The sequence below is a fragment of the Lacerta agilis genome, chromosome 2, assembly GCF_009819535.1.
Source record: "Lacerta agilis isolate rLacAgi1 chromosome 2, rLacAgi1.pri, whole genome shotgun sequence".
Classification (NCBI taxonomy): Eukaryota; Metazoa; Chordata; class Lepidosauria; order Squamata; family Lacertidae; genus Lacerta; species Lacerta agilis.
Genome location: NC_046313.1, coordinates 2,098,310 through 2,115,646, shown reverse-complemented (window position 1 = coordinate 2,115,646; position 17,337 = coordinate 2,098,310). Strand labels below are relative to the sequence as shown.

Below are 17,337 nucleotides of genomic sequence, written 5' to 3'. Positions count from 1 at the left end.
CCTTACCAGCTTCAATGGGCTCCAACCACCACTGCAGCCAAGTCTGTGCAGGACAAACTATACCCCCTGTTCAATGTTTAGAGTGTTGGACTATGGCACCTGATATGTGCGTGGGTGCATGGGTGAAAATCGGAAGTGTTGGAATGTCCACCCCAATCCATGTGAAACAAGACTGGAATTGGCATTGCTAAAGCTGCCTCTTCTTCCCTTCCCCAGGTCAGACACGGCCATTTTGTACAATGACCGCTCGGTGCTTGAGAACCACCACATCAGTGCCGTCTTCCGCATGATGCAAGAGGATGAGATGAACATCCTCGTCAACCTGACCAAGGACGAATTCGTGTGAGACCTCGTCCTCCTCCTGCCTGCTGGATAGGACTCATTCTAGCTGAGGAAGATGTTGCCTTGGAATGGGAAAAATGGGGGGGGGACTCTCCTGGAGGGGGCAGACATTGTGAGAGAGTCATGCCAATGGTTTGCAACCACTGCTGCCAGCTAAAGTGGATAGGATTGTGGACACAGTGCCCTCTCATTGTGCAATGCTTACTTACTCAGAAAATGTCCCACTAAGTTGGGTGGGTTTAGGATTGCAGTTTTAAATACTTTGTTTAATTTAAGCTCATACGTGTTTCTGTTGAGCTCCTGATGGTCTCATTTCAGGTCCACACGTCCAGTAGGCTTTGAATACACCACAGCAGGTATGGATAACCTTTGGCCTTCCAAATGTTGCTGAGCTACAGCTTCTGTCATTTCTCGCCATTGGCCATATTTGTTGAGGCTGGTGGGAGTTGTGGTTCAACAACACCAGGGGGGCCAATGGTTCCCCACACCTGTGCTCTATATAGCATCAGATGCTCCCAGTCCATTCAATGGACCCACTTTTGGTCTCCATGTCTCTTTAACCTATTGATCATAGACAGAGAACTTGTGACCCTTTAGGTGTTGGATTCAAACTGATTGGCTGCAGCCAGCATTGAGAATGGACAGGGATGGTGGGAGTTGTAGCTTGGCAGCATCTGGAGTGGCACAGGTTCCTCACCCCGGCTGTTGATGACAGCAATACTGTAAGGACCAGGAAAACAGGAACTCATGACTTGTGCATCAATACATGAAGCAAGGGTCAGAATATTAGGCTTAATTCACACAAGCAGCAAGTGAAGTGGTGAATTTGTTTCTGGACTTTACCACTAGATTTCAGATCTGAAAACAATGGCATTTCCAGGAAATTCATATGCCATAAATAGTATATAAATCCATATGAAATAAGCTTGCATTTGTTGCATGGGTTGATGAAGGCTGTGTCTCCCCTGCCTTCACCTGGAAATATACCCAGACTGCCAACACACCACATAAAAAGAAAGCATTTGCAATGCAGGAAAATCCAGCTACTCTGAAGTCAAAGTGCAGAGAACCTCATTTGTCCATTTCATGCAGACACAGGGTCAGAGTCTTGGAATTTATTATGAGTCTTTTAGCTGGAGTCAACTGGCGCAGGTGATAAGGGTCTGAGCTTCTCCAGATCCCATCTTCCAAATGTCTTTTCATGCTTGCCCTGCTTGTCTCCTTGATTTCAACCCACACCACCTTCCTAAAGGTAAAGGGAACCCTGACCATTAGGTCCAGTTGCGGACGACTCTGGGGTTGCGGCGCTCATCTCGCTTTATTGGCCGAGGGAGCCGGCGTACAGCTTCCGGGTCATGTGGCCAGCATGACACAGCTGCTTCTGGTGAACCAGAGTAGCGCATGGAAATGCCGTTTACCTTCCCGCCGGAGTGGTACCTATTTATCTACTTGCACGTTGATGTGCTTTTGAACTGCTAGGTGGGCAGGAGCAGGGACCGAGCAACGGGAGCTCACCCCGTGGCAGGGATTCAAACCGCCGACCTTCTGATCAGCAAGCCCTAGGCTCTGTGGTTTAACACACAGCGCCACACCTTCCTAGGCAGATGTATAATATCAAAGAGACCCACAAGCATCTTTTGCCCAGCCCCCTGGGTTTGGAACCCTTTCCTGGCCCAAGACAGTTCCCACACCCTTTTCATTACTCATATCCAGACCTGCTCCCTGACCTGACTCAAAAGCAACCCATGGGTTGTTTCTGTAGGTCAACTTGACAGGGTCAGATGAGGCTCTATAGGCAGCTCACCTTTCATGATACATCACTTGGTTTTCCTACAGGTCAGTCCTCACCCTATTCACCTTCTGTGAGAATTCTCTCTTTTCAGATTGTGCAGTTGTTTTATACTTGCATGGATCACACCACTTGGAGAAAAAAGAGGGGTATAGGAAAGACCCAGCTACACAGCTGCCTCCCTTCCATACACTTCCGATGGGGACCCATCATGATTGGCTTCCTCCTGGAACTTACGGGACACCCTTATGCATGCTGGTGTGGATGTGCTGCCTATACATGGAAGAGGCGTGATTATATCTTTGGTTCAGTCCTAAGAAATAGTGGGAGTAAGATTTTGAGTCTTACAGAATTCTCCTTCAAACGCAGCTGCACAGGACTAAACAGTTACGATGATGATTACCTATTGAATCTGTTCATCTTCAGAAAAAGAATGAAATTGGATAGAGTTTGGCAGACTCTGATAAATGTGTTATAGTTACTAAGGCCTTGCTGGGAGGCTTAACATTGCAAAGGCTTCCTGGAGGCAAGAGTAAATGAGAAGATGTATTATATTTGGGAACATATCCACCAGAAGACAGGCATTTATGTGACTCAGTGCCATTTGAGCTTCTCATGACTCCTGGGATGCAGGGCAAAAGATATAACCACCAATATTAGAGGTCATTTAGAAAGCACACCACAGCAGTGTTATTACCTGACACAAAGGGGGCTTGGGTGTTTGTGCCATCTTGGAACAGAATCAAAGATCATCTGCTCAGATCTGGCCATTCATGATGACCAAATGGGTAGATCCTTTCTTTTCTTATCAAACGTCAGGGCTCCACTGGGTGTAAGGACCTGTGATCAGACCAGGAGCCCATTCAGTCCAGCATCCTGTTCTCACAGTGCCCGCCCAGGTGCCCGTGGGAAGCCTGCCAGCTGAGCATGAGCGCAGCAGCACTCAGTCCACCTTTCACAGCAACTGGTATTCAGAGATATACTGTCTCTGGCAGTGGAGGTAGAATATAGCCCCATTGATAGTCTTGTACCTTAGGAATGTGTCCAATCCTCTTGAGAGCAGTACATGTGAAAAGGATCTAGGAGTCTTGGTAGACCATAAACTTGACATGAGTCAACAGTGTGATGCAGCAGCTAAAAAAGCCAATGCAATTCTGGGCTGCATCAATAGGAGTATAGCATCTAGATCAAGGGAAGTAATAGTACCACTGTATTCCGCTCTGGTCAGACCTCACCTGGAATACTGTGTCCAGTTCTGGGCACCACAGTTCAAGAAGGATACTGACAAGCTGGAATGTGTCCAGAAGAGGGCAACCAAAATGGTCAAAGGCCTGGAAACGATGCCTTATGAGGAACGGCTTAGGGAGCTGGGTATGTTTAGCCTGGAGAAGAGAAGGTTAAGGGGTGATCTGATAGCCATGTTCAAATATATAAAAGGATGTCATATAGAGGAGGGTGAAAGGTTGTTTTCTGCTGCTCCAGAGAAGCGGACACGGGGCAATGGATTCAAACTACAAGAAAGAAGATTCCACCTAAACATTAGGAAGAACTTCCTGACAGTAAGAGCTGTTGGACAGTGGCATTTGCTGCCAAGGAGTGTGGTGGAGTCTCCTTCTTTGGAGGTCTTTAAGCAGAGGCTTGACAGCCATCTGTCAGGAATGCTTTGATGGTGTTTCCTGCTTGGCAGGGGGTTGGACTGGATGGCCCTTGTGGTCTCTTCCATGATTCTATGATTCTAAAGCCATCCAGGTTGGTGGCCATCGTGGCCTCCTGTGAGGGCAAGTTCCATAGTTAAACTAAAGAAGACGAGATAATGGTACAGGTGGTAGAGCTGCCACACAGAAAATACATGTGCCCTTCTGCCCCAAGGGCAGAACTAGATCCAATGGGTTCAAGTTACAGGAGGGTAGATTTTTGCTCATGCATCATGAGAAACCTCTTGATGGTGAGAGCAGATGCTCTTACTCTGGATTTCCTGCATTGTGCAGGGCATTGGACTAGACCAGTGTTCTTGCATTCTTCAACCTTGGGTCCCAAGATGTTGTTACGACTACAGCTCCCATCATCCACAGCTGATTTGGCTTTCTGTGGATGATAGGAGTTGTAGTCCATCTGGGGAGACAAGAATAATGAACTATACAGCCTACAAGGCCCCTTCCAACTCTATGATTTTATGAAACACAAAGGAAAAGTCTGTGCGAATATCTCTTTCCTTCTGTTTTGTGTGGTGCAGGGAACTCCGGTCACTTGTGATTGAAATGGTTCTGGCTACGGACATGTCTTGTCACTTCCAGCAAGTCAAGTCCATGAAAACCTCCCTGCAGCAGCTTGAGCGGTAAGTGGCAGAAGAAGGGGACTGCGGGGGAGGCAGGGGCTACACATAAGGATGGATGGGCTGAGATGATAGGTATGTCAAAGTGGGGAGAGGGGTTTGGCACTGACCATATGGCATGGGTGGAGGTGCCCAAGGGAGGGGTGATAGGGACAGTGGGGCCTGAGCCCTAACTTTTTCCAACCTTGCAGAGTAACAGTGACTTGGTAAGGCCAGGGATGTCCAGCTGGCAGTGTTCCAGTGAATGTGGTGACAATCAGAACTGGCCATGTGCTGATGTAACTGAGAACTACCCAAGTCCATTCAGAACAAGGGCAATGCTTTGAAGCAAGGTCTGAAGCCCAAAGGGAGCCTAGCTCTAGTTATGGAGTTAAGGAAAGAAAAAGGAGTCTTGGGGCTTTTCAGAAGGAGCAGGTTTTGTGGGAATGGTACCAGCAGAAGGACTCTGTTTTTCTCAGAATAGACCAAAGAAAGACAGAAGAGCACCAGCACAGAACCAGTGTGCGAGAAGCCCTCAAAGGTGGACTAGAAGCAATTTATTTAGCCCATTATGTTTTGAGTCATGGACTCGTAGAATTGAGGTCGGAAGAGATCATGAGGGTCCAACCTCCAGCAATGCAGGAATCTTTTGCCCGATATGGGGCTCGAACCCATGTCCCTGAGATTAAGAGTATCATGCTCTACTAATTGAGCCACCAACTTATCTATAATGGCATGACTTATTTTCAGGAATTCTGGTTGTACTGAAGCACAGAGGCCCATAAATATAGACTTGGCTTACCAGTCAGCTATTATTTTTGGTTGCCACTTCTGGCATGCACAGAGGGCTTGAGAAAAGGGCAGGGTCAAATCTCGTTTGGAGAAAATGAGAAACAGCAGAACTTTCCCCCAAGTTCCCCAACTGCGTGGAAGGGACTCTCCCTTTTTCTTGCCTGCTTGAAAAGTGCAGTGGAAATGAGACTTTCGCAATAGGGATCTGTGTGGTGCTATGTGACCTGCTTGGCCAGGTGGCTAAGATCACTTGTCTGTGGCGAGTTGGCAAGTGGGTTTGTGGCTGCCTTCGAAAGCAGCCTTACCCTGTAGGGTGAAGGTGAGGTATGCCAGAGGTAGGATCCTACTCTATCCTCATTATTTCCATGATAATACTTTTCCAGAATTGACAAGTCAAAAGCACTCTCCTTGTTGCTGCATGCAGCCGACATCAGCCACCCCACCAAACAGTGGACGGTGCACTCCCGATGGACCAAGGCCCTCATGGAAGAATTCTTCCGACAGGTATATCCTGTGACCTCTGTGATCCAGAGGCCTGTTTCCTCTGGGATTATTAGGCTTGCGTACAGGTGACTCCAGTACAAAACAGACACACAAGACATAGCGTAGGAAGGGGTGCATCCATGTAATTTTACATTCTTCCCTTCAAAATATTTGCAAGCAAGAAAGGAATCTCACCCACCTTCCTTCCACTGTGAGTATTTTGAAAGGCAAATCCATGAAAATATGCTTGTGTGTTCCTTTCGGTATTGAGTGCAGTTTTGAAACTGGGATCTAGTTTTGAATTGGGAGTGCGAAATATTTTGTAGGAGGCATCCCTTAGAGAAAGACTAGGATTCCTGAACATAAGACTAAGAGCTGTGTTGAAGGAAGTACCATAAACCCTTGACCCTTGCAAGCCATACATTTATGATCTCCAGGAAATGTATCTTATCAGGTGGCCTGTTTGTTTTCATTTCTCCTCCCTATGCTGCCAGTCTGTAGCCATGGGTACATGTGTGTTTGGTTTTAAACACACCAAACTAAACCAAAGATTCCCGGGATTTTACAGCAGTTGCAGCATTTCCCCTGAAGAGTAATAGCCTGTGCTTCACAGCACAATAGTAGCCATGCTTGCTACCCCGGGATCAGTCTGCCTGGCTCAGATGTCTTGTTCTTAGGGTTGGTTCTGATACTGCTTTTGCTTTCTCTAGGGGGACAAAGAGGCTGAGCTTGGTTTGCCTTTCTCCCCTTTGTGCGATCGTACATCCACGCTGGTGGCTCAGTCCCAGATTGGTGAGTTGCACAATACCAGGCTGTATTCTTTGGTGAGGCCCTCGCGACCAGCATCTCCTTCCCTAGTGGGGCTCACCACCAGTCCTGCTCCATCTGCCACCTTATTTCATCCTGCTGTCATTCTTGCCCACTAGATATCATCCCTCTCTGAGGTGCACGGTGGTGCCTGGGGGAGCGGAGGAGTCCACAGCCCTGTTGTTAAGGCCTCTTCCTTTCCACAGGCTTCATTGATTTCATCGTGGAGCCCACTTTCCAAGTTCTGACGGACGTAGCTGAGAAGATGGTCATCCCCCTGGTGGAGGAGGGCTCCAAGAACAAATCCTCCAGCCAGCAGAGCAGGTTTGCACACAGGGAGGGCTGGGGAGGAGAGGAGCACTTGCATGGAGAAGCAGCCAGAACCAGTTCCAAAGGAGGAGAGACCGGCGTCTTCAGTGTCATGCGCAGTGCCACAAGTTCCCAACATTCTGCCACATGCTAATGTGACCAATAAAAAATAACCCAGGGTGATGATAGGGCAATGGCAGGTGGCTTGATACTCAATGGCTGAGCTCATCAGGGACAAGAGAGCAGGGTTGGCCCTTATTCCATTGGTGTCCTTGAGTGAAGCCCATTCCTGATACCTAATGGTACTCTCCATACCATGGACTACATCACCCCTACTGGGGATAGCACCCCCGGGTAGCATACCTGCAGTCCTCCAATCATAATGACAAGCAGTTGGCTACAAGCCAGTTTCCTGATACAGTGGGACCTCGGTTTTCAAGCGTAATCCATTCCGGAAGACTGTTTGACTTCTGAAACATTAGAAAACTGAAGATCAAAGGGCGGTCTGCAAAATCCATCGACAAAATGGAGAAACGCACCTTGGAAGCCATTCGACTTCCGAGGTGCATTCGAAAATGGAAGCAATTACTTCCGGATTTGTGGTGTCCGGGTTCCGAATTGTTCGTCAACGGAGACGTTCGAGAACCGAGGTTCCACTGTATTCTGTTCAGCTTTCTGCAAGCTGATGGCCTCCAGATATTTTAGAGTTAAGTCCTGTTAGGCTCAGCCATTATGGGCAATGGTCAGGGACGATGAGAGTTGTGGTCTAATAGCATCAGGAGCAGGAGCGGCTAATGTGGTGCTGAATAACACTGTTGGACTACAACTCCCATCAGCCCCTGCCAACATAGCCAATGGTCAGGGATGATCAGCACTGCAGTTCAACCAGCCCTCGTCTGGAGGGTACCCATGTTGGGGAAGTCTGCACAGAGTTTAGGGGCAATGCAGATAGGGGCAGGCCTGATTCTCACTGATGAAAGGAGGGTGTGGAGTTTAATACCCCTCTCCACCAACAGTGCCCCTGTATGTACCCTTTTATTTTTCCAGTAAATGCGTGGTTTTCATTCACTCCTATGCAGGAAAATAATACAACAGGAACAGAGCAAGCTGCTTTATGCTAGAACAAAATTAAAAAATTAAAAAATCCTTCCAGTAGCACCTTAGAGACCAACTAAGTTTGTTCTTGGTATGAGCTTTCGTGTGCATGCACACTTCTTCAGATACACTGAAATAGAAGTCACCAGACCCTTATACATATATGCTTTATGCTAGGTTACATCAAGCCCACAATTTTTCCTCTTGGCTGCTGTGGCCAAGCGCTGTGGGCACTTCCCATCTTTGGCAGGCTGATGCTCCTTTAACTGGAGCTGCCAGGCATTGAACCCGGTACCTGAGCTCTAGACCCTCCCAGGACGCTGGTTGGCGATGGGGAGGCAGGGACAATGCATCTTGCCAGGGACCAATTTCCCACATTGAGCCTACATGTCCCAGTGTTACGGATTTGGGGAAAACAGGGCTGGTCCAAGCCCGAGGTGAAGGCCAAGACGGTGCCCCCCGCCCCCTTCCATGTATAAGGAATAGCAGCTGAGTCTTACTTCAACACTGTCAATATGACAGTGACCTCCACAGCAGCTGGGGGCAATGGGCTAGTTTAGAAGGAGAGGGCATGTGGCACACTGCCTCAGCAACTGCCATCTGAGGCGGCCTGATTGCCTCATCGGAGGGCCTGCCCTGGAGGGGAAGTTAAGCTTTTGAAGAAGAGTTTGGATTTGATATCCCGCTTTTCACTACCCGAAGGAGTCTCAAAGCGGCTCACATTCTCTTTTCCCTTCCTCCCCCACAACAAACACTCTGTGAGGTGAGTGGGGCTGAGAGACTTCAAAGAAGTGTGACTAGCCCAAGGTCACTCAGCAGCTGCATGTGGAGGAGAGGAGACGCGAACCCGGTTCACCAGATTACGAGTCTACCGCTCTTAACCACTACACCACACTGGCTCTCAGAAGCATGTTTGCTGTGGGGGAGTCAGCCAGCCTTCTTTCTTTTGAAGAATAATAGGGGCTTTTTTTTTCATTTTCCACCCCTCCCTGTGAGTTTTGGGGGGCTGTGGAGTGCTTCCCCTCTTGATTGCCTCTCGCCTGCTTGTCAGGGGAAGGCAGCGAGGACCAAAGGGAGCCTGTGTCAGCCTGTGAGATCAATTGGAACCTTTCAAGGTGCCAGCTCTGACAGAGCTTGTGCGTCCCCAAACTCCCACGAGGCAAGCGCCAAGCAGCACAGCCAGCGGCAATGTCGGGCTTCACATAAACGGGCCCCTTTGTAGCTGGAAATTGCCTTGGCGTGGCTCACCATGCAGGCTGTTCTTTATGCACCCGGCTTGCGGATGCCCAAGGGAGAAACATGGATCCTTGGGGATGTCGCCGCCTGATTTAATTCTGCCTTTTCATAGACCAGTGGGGGCTGCGCTTGAAGTTCCGAATCTACGCATTTGAAGGAGCCTCCCACCGTCCTCTTATCCACTGAGCACTTAGGGGATATGGGCCATATATATGGGCCCTCCGTAGTCTTGTCATGGTCCTCCTTTCAGACCAGTCTGCTTCTCAGTGTGTCCAGTCTTTTCAGGATTTCAGTTTGAGCTGGCTGTTGTAATGTCCAAAATCGATTTATTAAGGCATCCTCTTCTGAGGAGACAGAGTCCTCTCTGGCACTCAAGTGTGATAGACTCTCTGGAGGGGCAGTGGCTTCCTTCTTGAGTTTTAGTGCAACGTATTCTGCATGCTCCCGCTTTTGCGCTTGACTCCTATTTTGTTGCTGATATGCTCTACCTTTTTGTTCTTCTGCTCCTGTCCTCCTTTCCCTCTTGGCTGCCAGTAGGGAGGTTGGTGGAGCTCTGTTTTCAAAGATTCTTGATAATTCTATTCTTTTCTTTTTAAATAGATTCCTTATTCTCAGCATAAAGTTAACCATGTTGTAATCAGTAAAGGTAATCAGGGCTCGTACCGATTGTCCGTCTTGATATAGATATTCTATATTGGCTAGATCGTCTGCTTTAACTACCCCCGGTAAGATACCGTTTATGATAGTCAACAGATGTTTCACACGGTCTATCCCTATGCAGGGGCCCAGCGATTTAGGATAGTTTGCGAATACAATCTTTTTTGGGTTTAGGACCAGGTTCCATCCATTCTTGATACATGGAGCTTGGGAGTCCAGTAAAGCATTCCCAACAGTGTTAGGTGCCCCTAATTCACTTCTATTCACAATTGCAGCGGGAGCCCTAAATATGCTCGGGTCAGGAGTGTCTGGAGGAAGATTGATTTCTTTAGTCAGACTGGGGGGGGACACAGGGGAGAAGCATCCATGGAAGAGGTGCTTTCTTTGGGTATACTCGAGGATTTGCTCTCACATCCAGAGTCACATTTGATCTTTGTCGAACCCTCTTTGCCAGTCTCTTTGATGCCTTGTACCTTGGATTTTTTTGTTACGGGTAAGGAGGAGGATGGTAGTAAGTTAAAGAGTTTCTGCCACTGTTTTTTGCTAATGTGTTGGGTTCTTCTGGACCGCTTTGATATTTTTACTTTTCTTCATTTTGGGTCTTCTCTTGCTTGGTTTGACATTGCATAATGTATGGGTTCTAGCATCTGCCTCAGGGACGTGATCTGGTGCTCTATCTGTCTGTTTAAAATTGTCCACAAGCGTCAGGAGTAACCCATTTGTTACTGCTAAAAAGTTTTTAATATTGAAAAGGTCCGTGCAAATCTGTTGTACCTGGTTCTGCAACTGGTCACCCTGCTCTTCCGTACTATCAGCACTCACTATGGGCCAGTGTCCTTGGTGTCCTTGATGGGTTTTCCTGGGTTTTTGCGGTGATTTTTTGAGGTTTAATGTCCTTAATATTGAACAAGTTACTTGTCATGTTGTTCTCGGCTAGAGCAAGTTCCTGTGCCAAGCTCATAGAATAGCTTGTGCTTTCATGTTCAGTTTGTAGGTCTTTGCATTGGATTGACCAATCCATGGCTGAGGGGATGACTTCTTTTGAAGTGAGCTCACTCTGGGCGCTCTTGTCCCCTTCTTTGTGGGAGAAATAATTGGTGATTTCACTTTGCCTCCTTTGGGGGCCCCTTCTCACCCTGGGGCGATGTTAACACAATTCCCATATCCTTACAGTGCTTTCTGGCGAGGACCATCTTGGGTAGGGGGCGGAGGGTAGGGAACAGAGAGTAAATAGTTGGTAGCAATTGCCGGGGTCTCTTTTATTTCAGATTTACAGTTTTAAGGCTTTAGCCGTGATACTGTTGGTTGTCTTATTAAAGAGTATCTCTCCACCAGTTTACACCTACGATCCGGCTTTCTCACCTTTGACGGTGCGGAGGCTTCTGTAAGTCTTTCTCCCCAATTAGTTCTTCTTCGAACATTCGCTGCAGAGCAGAGCAGCTTAATCAGTGGTACGGCGTCGGCCACAGGACGATGAACCAATAAAGCAATTAGGGAGGCGAAAACAAAGACCGTAGTGGGATGATAAGATAGTCAGTAGGTCATTAAAACTATAAAACTATAAAAAAGGATTCCTGGAGGGCTTAGAAACAGTTTAAAGTCTTGATTACGGGCGGCGGGGCTGACTAAGCTGCACTCCTCGTCGCCATCTTGGCTGCCTCACCTCTGAAGCGCCCCATCCCTGACTTAAAATGTACAATACAAAATAGGAGTTGGGGGCGGGGAGACAAAGAGAAGTTGATTTATCTGCTGCACAGAGAAACGCTGTGATCAAGGCTAAGTGAGGGAGTATAAAGTGGAAGCATGGCCAATACCAAGGAAGTGCTTCAAGGGGCCCTGAGTCTGTCCCTAGAGGGATACCAGGCAGCAGTCCAGCCAGCGTGACTCCCTCTGGCCAAAGAAGGGAGCTGCTTGGCAGGAGCAGCCCTTCATTGCCCTTGACTCTGGGGATTTGCAAGGTTCTTCTGACGGTGTATCTCACTTCTTGCAGTTCCCATTGGCGCCAGCCCTCTGTCGATGAGCATGCTGAACTGGGAGAAATCAATGCTGACATCAACAGCTTCCGTTCCACCTGGACAAAATACATCCAAGAGAACAAACAGAAGTGGAAGGAGCGAGCTGCCAGTGGTATGGGTTGACGGTGGGGCAGAGGGGTGTCTTTTTTGTGAGTAGTTGTGTTGGATCTATTTTCCTGGTCATGTTTGTAAGGGAGCTGTGGTCAATACTGCCCCTTCCCCAAACTGTTAATAAAAAATAAAAAATTGTGGGCTCCATGACATGCATGCACATGTAATAGGTAAATTCAGCCCAAGCATCCACTTTCTGACCTTGTAACAAGAAGCCCATTAAGAACCAGCCCTTGAGCACAATCTGATTGCCATCGATGTAATCATTCTTTCCCTTAATTTCCATTTGCATCTTCCCTAATGCCCCTCTAGGCTGCTTTATCCTTCTTTAGATTTTTCATTTTCTTGTATTTTCTTCCTTCTGACTTTGCTCTTTTTTAGATTAAGTAGCTATTTTATCTCAGTATATTATAAAAAAAGATATTTTCTACTGGGTATGTTTTTCTGTATATCTCTGAATAAGTATTAATAAATAAAATTGAAATAAAAAGGGGGAGCTACCACAGAAAAGGCCCTGCTCTTGCCATGCCTCTCCCAATGCTATTGCAGTGTTGTATTCATATCCCGCTCTTCTACAGTAAGGACAATAAGAGCAGCTTATAAGCAAAAATAAACAGAAAAGTTAATACGTAAATCCATCAACATGACTGATAGATTTTTTTTTGTTAAAAAAGTAAACAAACCTAACACTAACATTTCCTAATCTCAGTTTATCCAGTTCTTGAGCAATGTATGGTTGTTCTGGTATTCACACATCAATTGGTACCGGACTCATCTCTCTGCACGGTACATTTAAAGCACTTTTCTACCATTTTAATAGTCATGGCTTCATCCGGAGAATTTTAGCTCTGTGTGGAGTCTGTGTAACAACAACTCTCGGCATTCTTAGCACACTACATTTCCCAGGATTCTTTGGGGGAAGCCAAGACTGTTAAAGTGGTAGAATAGTGCTTTAAATGCACGGAGTGGATGTGACCCAAGTTCTTTAAGGCATTTCCCTCCCTCCTTTTGGACCATTGACAGGGAACCTTTGGAACCTCTGGATATACAGTAGGTACTCATCCCTGAGTACTGGCAATGCTGGCTGGGGCCGATGGGATTTGGAGTCCAAAGTTTCTAGCGGGTTCACAGGTTTTCCCGTTCCCTCTAGAGCCTTAGTCTTACCTCCTGACCTTCTGCTGGGTCTCTTGATCTTGGCACCGCTACCCACAACCCCCCTGATGCTAATGCCTTTCCCCCTCCTTAGGAATTACAAACCAGACATCCATCGATGAGCTCTCACCCTGCGAGGAGGAGGCGCGCACACCTGGAAACCAGCACAATCAGAACGGCAACGTGGAATAGCACTGTCCAGGGGGGAGCAAGGTGAGTGCCTGCTTGCCTGCTGAAACAGGGGTGCTGCTAAGAATTCTAAGAGAGTTGGGAGACCAAGCTTGTGACACAAATCCCCATCATATTTGTATTTCCTGATTTATATGCACAGATGCAAATGTAGGTCTCTGAACAATTTAAGATTGAGGTGGTTGGAATCTCACCGGTGTTTTGCATCACACTCAGCAGGCCTGTAAGCCAAGTTTGTATATTTTTAATAATAAAAAGGCTAAGATTAAAAAGTGGGGAGGGAAAAGAGATAGAACTGGGGTTTGGGGCCCCTGGGCTACCTCCTAACAGTACCCCTACGTCAATGACTTCCTTGTCCCAGAACAGGGGTGGATCTAATTAAGCTTAAGCATCAGGGCCCCTAATTGTCGAGGGACCCCAGAAGTGATTAGTCCACATTGCCTAATTTTTTTGGTGGGGGGGGGGTCTAGTAGACCCAATTGGCGTTGCACAGCTTAAATTGATTTTTTGTTGTGTGCATTTCAACAATCCCAACGTTTGAGAGTCAGTAACACAGATGTTGCAAAAGTGTGGTGATCTGCCACGGAACAACCCCAGTGAAGAAGAGAACAGTAGTTACCCAGACCTCGTTGCTGGTTGCGAAGGGGCCCCATGACAGTCCCCAAAATGCAGCTTTGCCATTGTCCCAGAATTTCAATAATCCAAGCCAGAGGGGCAGGGAAGGAAAAACAGCCCTACATCAAGGAAACTTCTGCCTTTTTCTTGACAGAGCAGTTTTCTGTGCAGAGGGTATTTGTTTGTTGTTTGTTTTTAGTAGCAAAACATTCAGGTGTGTGAAATAATACCCCACCTAGCTAGTTTTTAATAAGCAATAATTGTGCCCCAGATTTTTGCAGTTTAGTGGTATAGTCCAGATGCAGGCTTATTACCCGAGAGCAAGGCTGGAGAACCTGTGGCCCTTCATACATTTGTTGGACTCCAACTCCCATCAGCCCCAGCCAGCATACTGGATGATGTGAGTTGTAATCCTGCAGTAATAATCATATTATAATAATTTATTATTTGTACCCCGCCCATCTGGCTGGGTCTCCCCAGCCACTCTGGGCGGCTTCCATCAAATATTAAAACACATTTAAAATATCACAGTTTAAAAACTTCCCTAAACAGGGCTGCCTTCAGGTATTTTCTGAATGTCAGGTATCTGTTTATTCTCTTGACCTCTGATGGGAGGGCGTTCCACAAGGCGCAGTTTGCTCAGCCCCACTCTAATTGAGGGTTCTTCAACCTTGGGCCCTCCAGATACTGTGGGACTACAACCCCCATCATGATGATGATCTGGGATGATGGGAGTTGCAGCCCAACAATATACGAGGATCTGCCCTGCTCTATACAAAGTATTGCTGCTGCTTTCTTGCTCTTATTTTCAAAAGTTATTGTTAATTTTGTTAATTCCAAAACAGATTTGTTTTCATGATTTAACTTCCTACCCAGCCCATGGACACGCTCCTGACCCTGACTCTTGAGGCCCTTTCTGTTTTCCCTGGCAGGTCTCCGATGCAGTTTACTCCAAAGTCTTCAATACCATCGACAAAGCACCATTCGCACAGGGAGGGAGCCTCCCCAGGCTCGAGAAGGGTGTGACATGAATGTGACCATCAATACTACTAGTAATAATATTAATAATGATAAATGCAACTGTTAACGAGTCAACAATGTCGACATCACACAGCACCCACTGCCTGCCCCATCCCTGAGTTGCAGAGAATGAGAGAGAAACATACCCCCCACCCCATGTAACTCCCATCCCCCAAGCACCAATGAGCAAATGGCCATGGCAAACACTGAGGGCTTACACTCACAGCCACCCTCACCCTCCCTGCTGTGCCAAACAGGCCGGGTAAGGCTTCTCACTGCCAATCCAGCAAAGTGACTGCCAAGATGGTTGCCACATTTTTTTACTGTATTGGCTGAAATTGCACTTTGGAGGAGGAGGAGGAGAGTGTCAAGGGAATGGAGGGAGAATTGCACCCCTGCATGATCAGTATGGCTCCTAGCAGTTCTCAGGGGTGGACTAAATTAATGGCATCCCAGGAGTCCGTCCGTCCGTCCCCCCACATATGAGGTTCCAGCTGCAGTTCTCCTCCTGGGTCAGTTTGCTGACGTCTCTCACAAGCCTAGTCCCTTGTATCAAAATATGTTTGCCCTATACTCAGCCTCCTATTTTTGTGATGCCAGATCAGCCAGCCTCTCTCAACTCGTTAAGCATTAAATTAGATTGGCTCAGATCTGCAGTGTATCAAATCTCACATCCCTGGAGCAATAGTTACATTGCACAGTGGCCAGGTACTTTGGAAAATCCCCACCCAACCCAACCCCTATAGGGGATGTGCAGTATGGAAGTTGAATGGACCTTATGCCTGCTGGTTATTCTGCAGCTACTGGGTTCTGGGCATAGATAGCTCACAGGATGTCCCAAGTGGTGAATCTTCTATGGACTGATGCATTGATCTGTGCATTTGCGGGATCTCAAAAGTCAGTTCATGGGCTTGGATGGTCTTTAGTTAAGGAGCCCGTCTCCCTTTTTGATTGATGCAATCATATCGCCGTGTGCGATGGAGATCTGAGGCAGCCTCATCTTGTATGAATGTGAAGAGAGTTCAGAGGAGGGCATTTGCTGCAGCAGGAGAGCAAAGGGTTTTGCAGATCACTACCAGGGTTTAACATGAGCCAGAATCCATTTTTAATGCTAGGGCTTTGCTGAGTTCTGGCTACAGACCACTCCCACATATCTGAAATCTTGAAGGTATGTCTTCCAGGTAAGAAGATTCACTTCTAGGTAATCTTGAACCTCAGCATTCATCCTTTCTCTCTCTTTCAAGAAGTGAGCCATAAGGGAATCAGAGCTTTGGATCCTCACTGGATTGTAGCTTGAGGTTGAGACGCATCACATAACATGTACATGGAGCATCTCTTGTGAGTTCTCATGAGATTTGAGGTCATCTGTTGGGTTAAGGGGTTCCCAGCCTGGAGAAGTCTTCCTTCATGCAATGTCAACCCAAATGCTTGCTGCCCCTAGGAGCTGATATAGCACAGTAGTGCCCTTATGTTACTGTGCATGTGTTCATCTGCAGCAGATATAGGGGACCTGTGGCCCTCCAGATGTGGCTGACCACACCTCCCATCAACCTTGGCAAGCATAGCCAAGGGCCAGGGATGATGGGAGTTGATGTTCAGCAGGCCAGAGGTTCCTCACACTCTGATCTATAGCATAAGGAAGTACAAGTGTATTGGAAATAGAGGTTGCCAGCAAGAAGTTGAATGACATGGTGGAAATGGGTTGAGAGACAAATCAAGTGCATGGCGAAGCAACCACATGCTGCTTCAGCACTTGCCAAACTATGCATGGATCTTGACAATCCATGTTCTCAATATGACCATATGACTTGACATAAAATTATGGCAGCAAGTGGCTTTGAGAAATTCTGCCTTAGGCCAATCTTTACATTCATATAATAAAGCATATGGTTGAGTCTCATGAGGGCTGTGCCACTGTAGAATGCCCACTGAAGGAACGGCAGATTAAATGCTCCCTGGCTCAAAATCCCTGTCTGTGGAAAGGTAGCATGTCAAGGAAGGGAGTTCCAACATGACTTCTTCCCAACACACTCAATTGTCTCTCAATCTGTATCACACACACACACACACAGGAAAGCATTTCAACAGGGTCCTGAGCACCAAGTAAATGCATGAAACATAGTCCTGCATCCACACATTGGGCTGACTCCAAGAACAAAGGAAAAGGCACGGCAGACTTTTCTGACTTAGAATACCCCAGTGCATTCTGGGGCAATGTGGCTATGCATATTGACATTGACCAGCTCAGGCGGAAGGAGAGAGAGGGTTGCATTCAGTGCTAGTCCCCCTCAGAGTAGACTAACTTAGGTTCATCTGTTTCATTGGCTCTGCTCTGAATAGGGCTACCACTGGATACAATCTCCAGAGACTGTAGTCAGGTGAGTTGGGGGTCTCTGGCCAAGAAGCCATTTTGA

At 47.3% G+C, this 17,337-nt stretch overlaps 1 protein-coding gene across 3 annotated transcripts in view; it reads left to right on the top strand.

The window, feature by feature from the left end:
* PDE1B (phosphodiesterase 1B) overlaps positions 1 to 14,990 on the top strand; it is a 126,242-nt gene extending 111,252 nt beyond the window's left edge. For all 3 annotated transcript variants that reach the window (XM_033136902.1, XM_033136909.1, XM_033136917.1), the window contains exons 9-16: positions 217 to 342; positions 4,365 to 4,466; positions 5,618 to 5,738; positions 6,428 to 6,509; positions 6,731 to 6,848; positions 11,812 to 11,948; positions 13,194 to 13,312; positions 14,836 to 14,990. In XM_033136902.1, the coding sequence (XP_032992793.1) occupies positions 217 to 342; positions 4,365 to 4,466; positions 5,618 to 5,738; positions 6,428 to 6,509; positions 6,731 to 6,848; positions 11,812 to 11,948; positions 13,194 to 13,291 (784 nt within the window). In that variant the 3' untranslated portion in view covers positions 13,292 to 13,312; positions 14,836 to 14,990. The remainder of the gene's footprint in view (positions 1 to 216; positions 343 to 4,364; positions 4,467 to 5,617; positions 5,739 to 6,427; positions 6,510 to 6,730; positions 6,849 to 11,811; positions 11,949 to 13,193; positions 13,313 to 14,835) is intronic.
* The last annotated feature ends 2,347 nt before the right edge of the window (positions 14,991 to 17,337 follow it).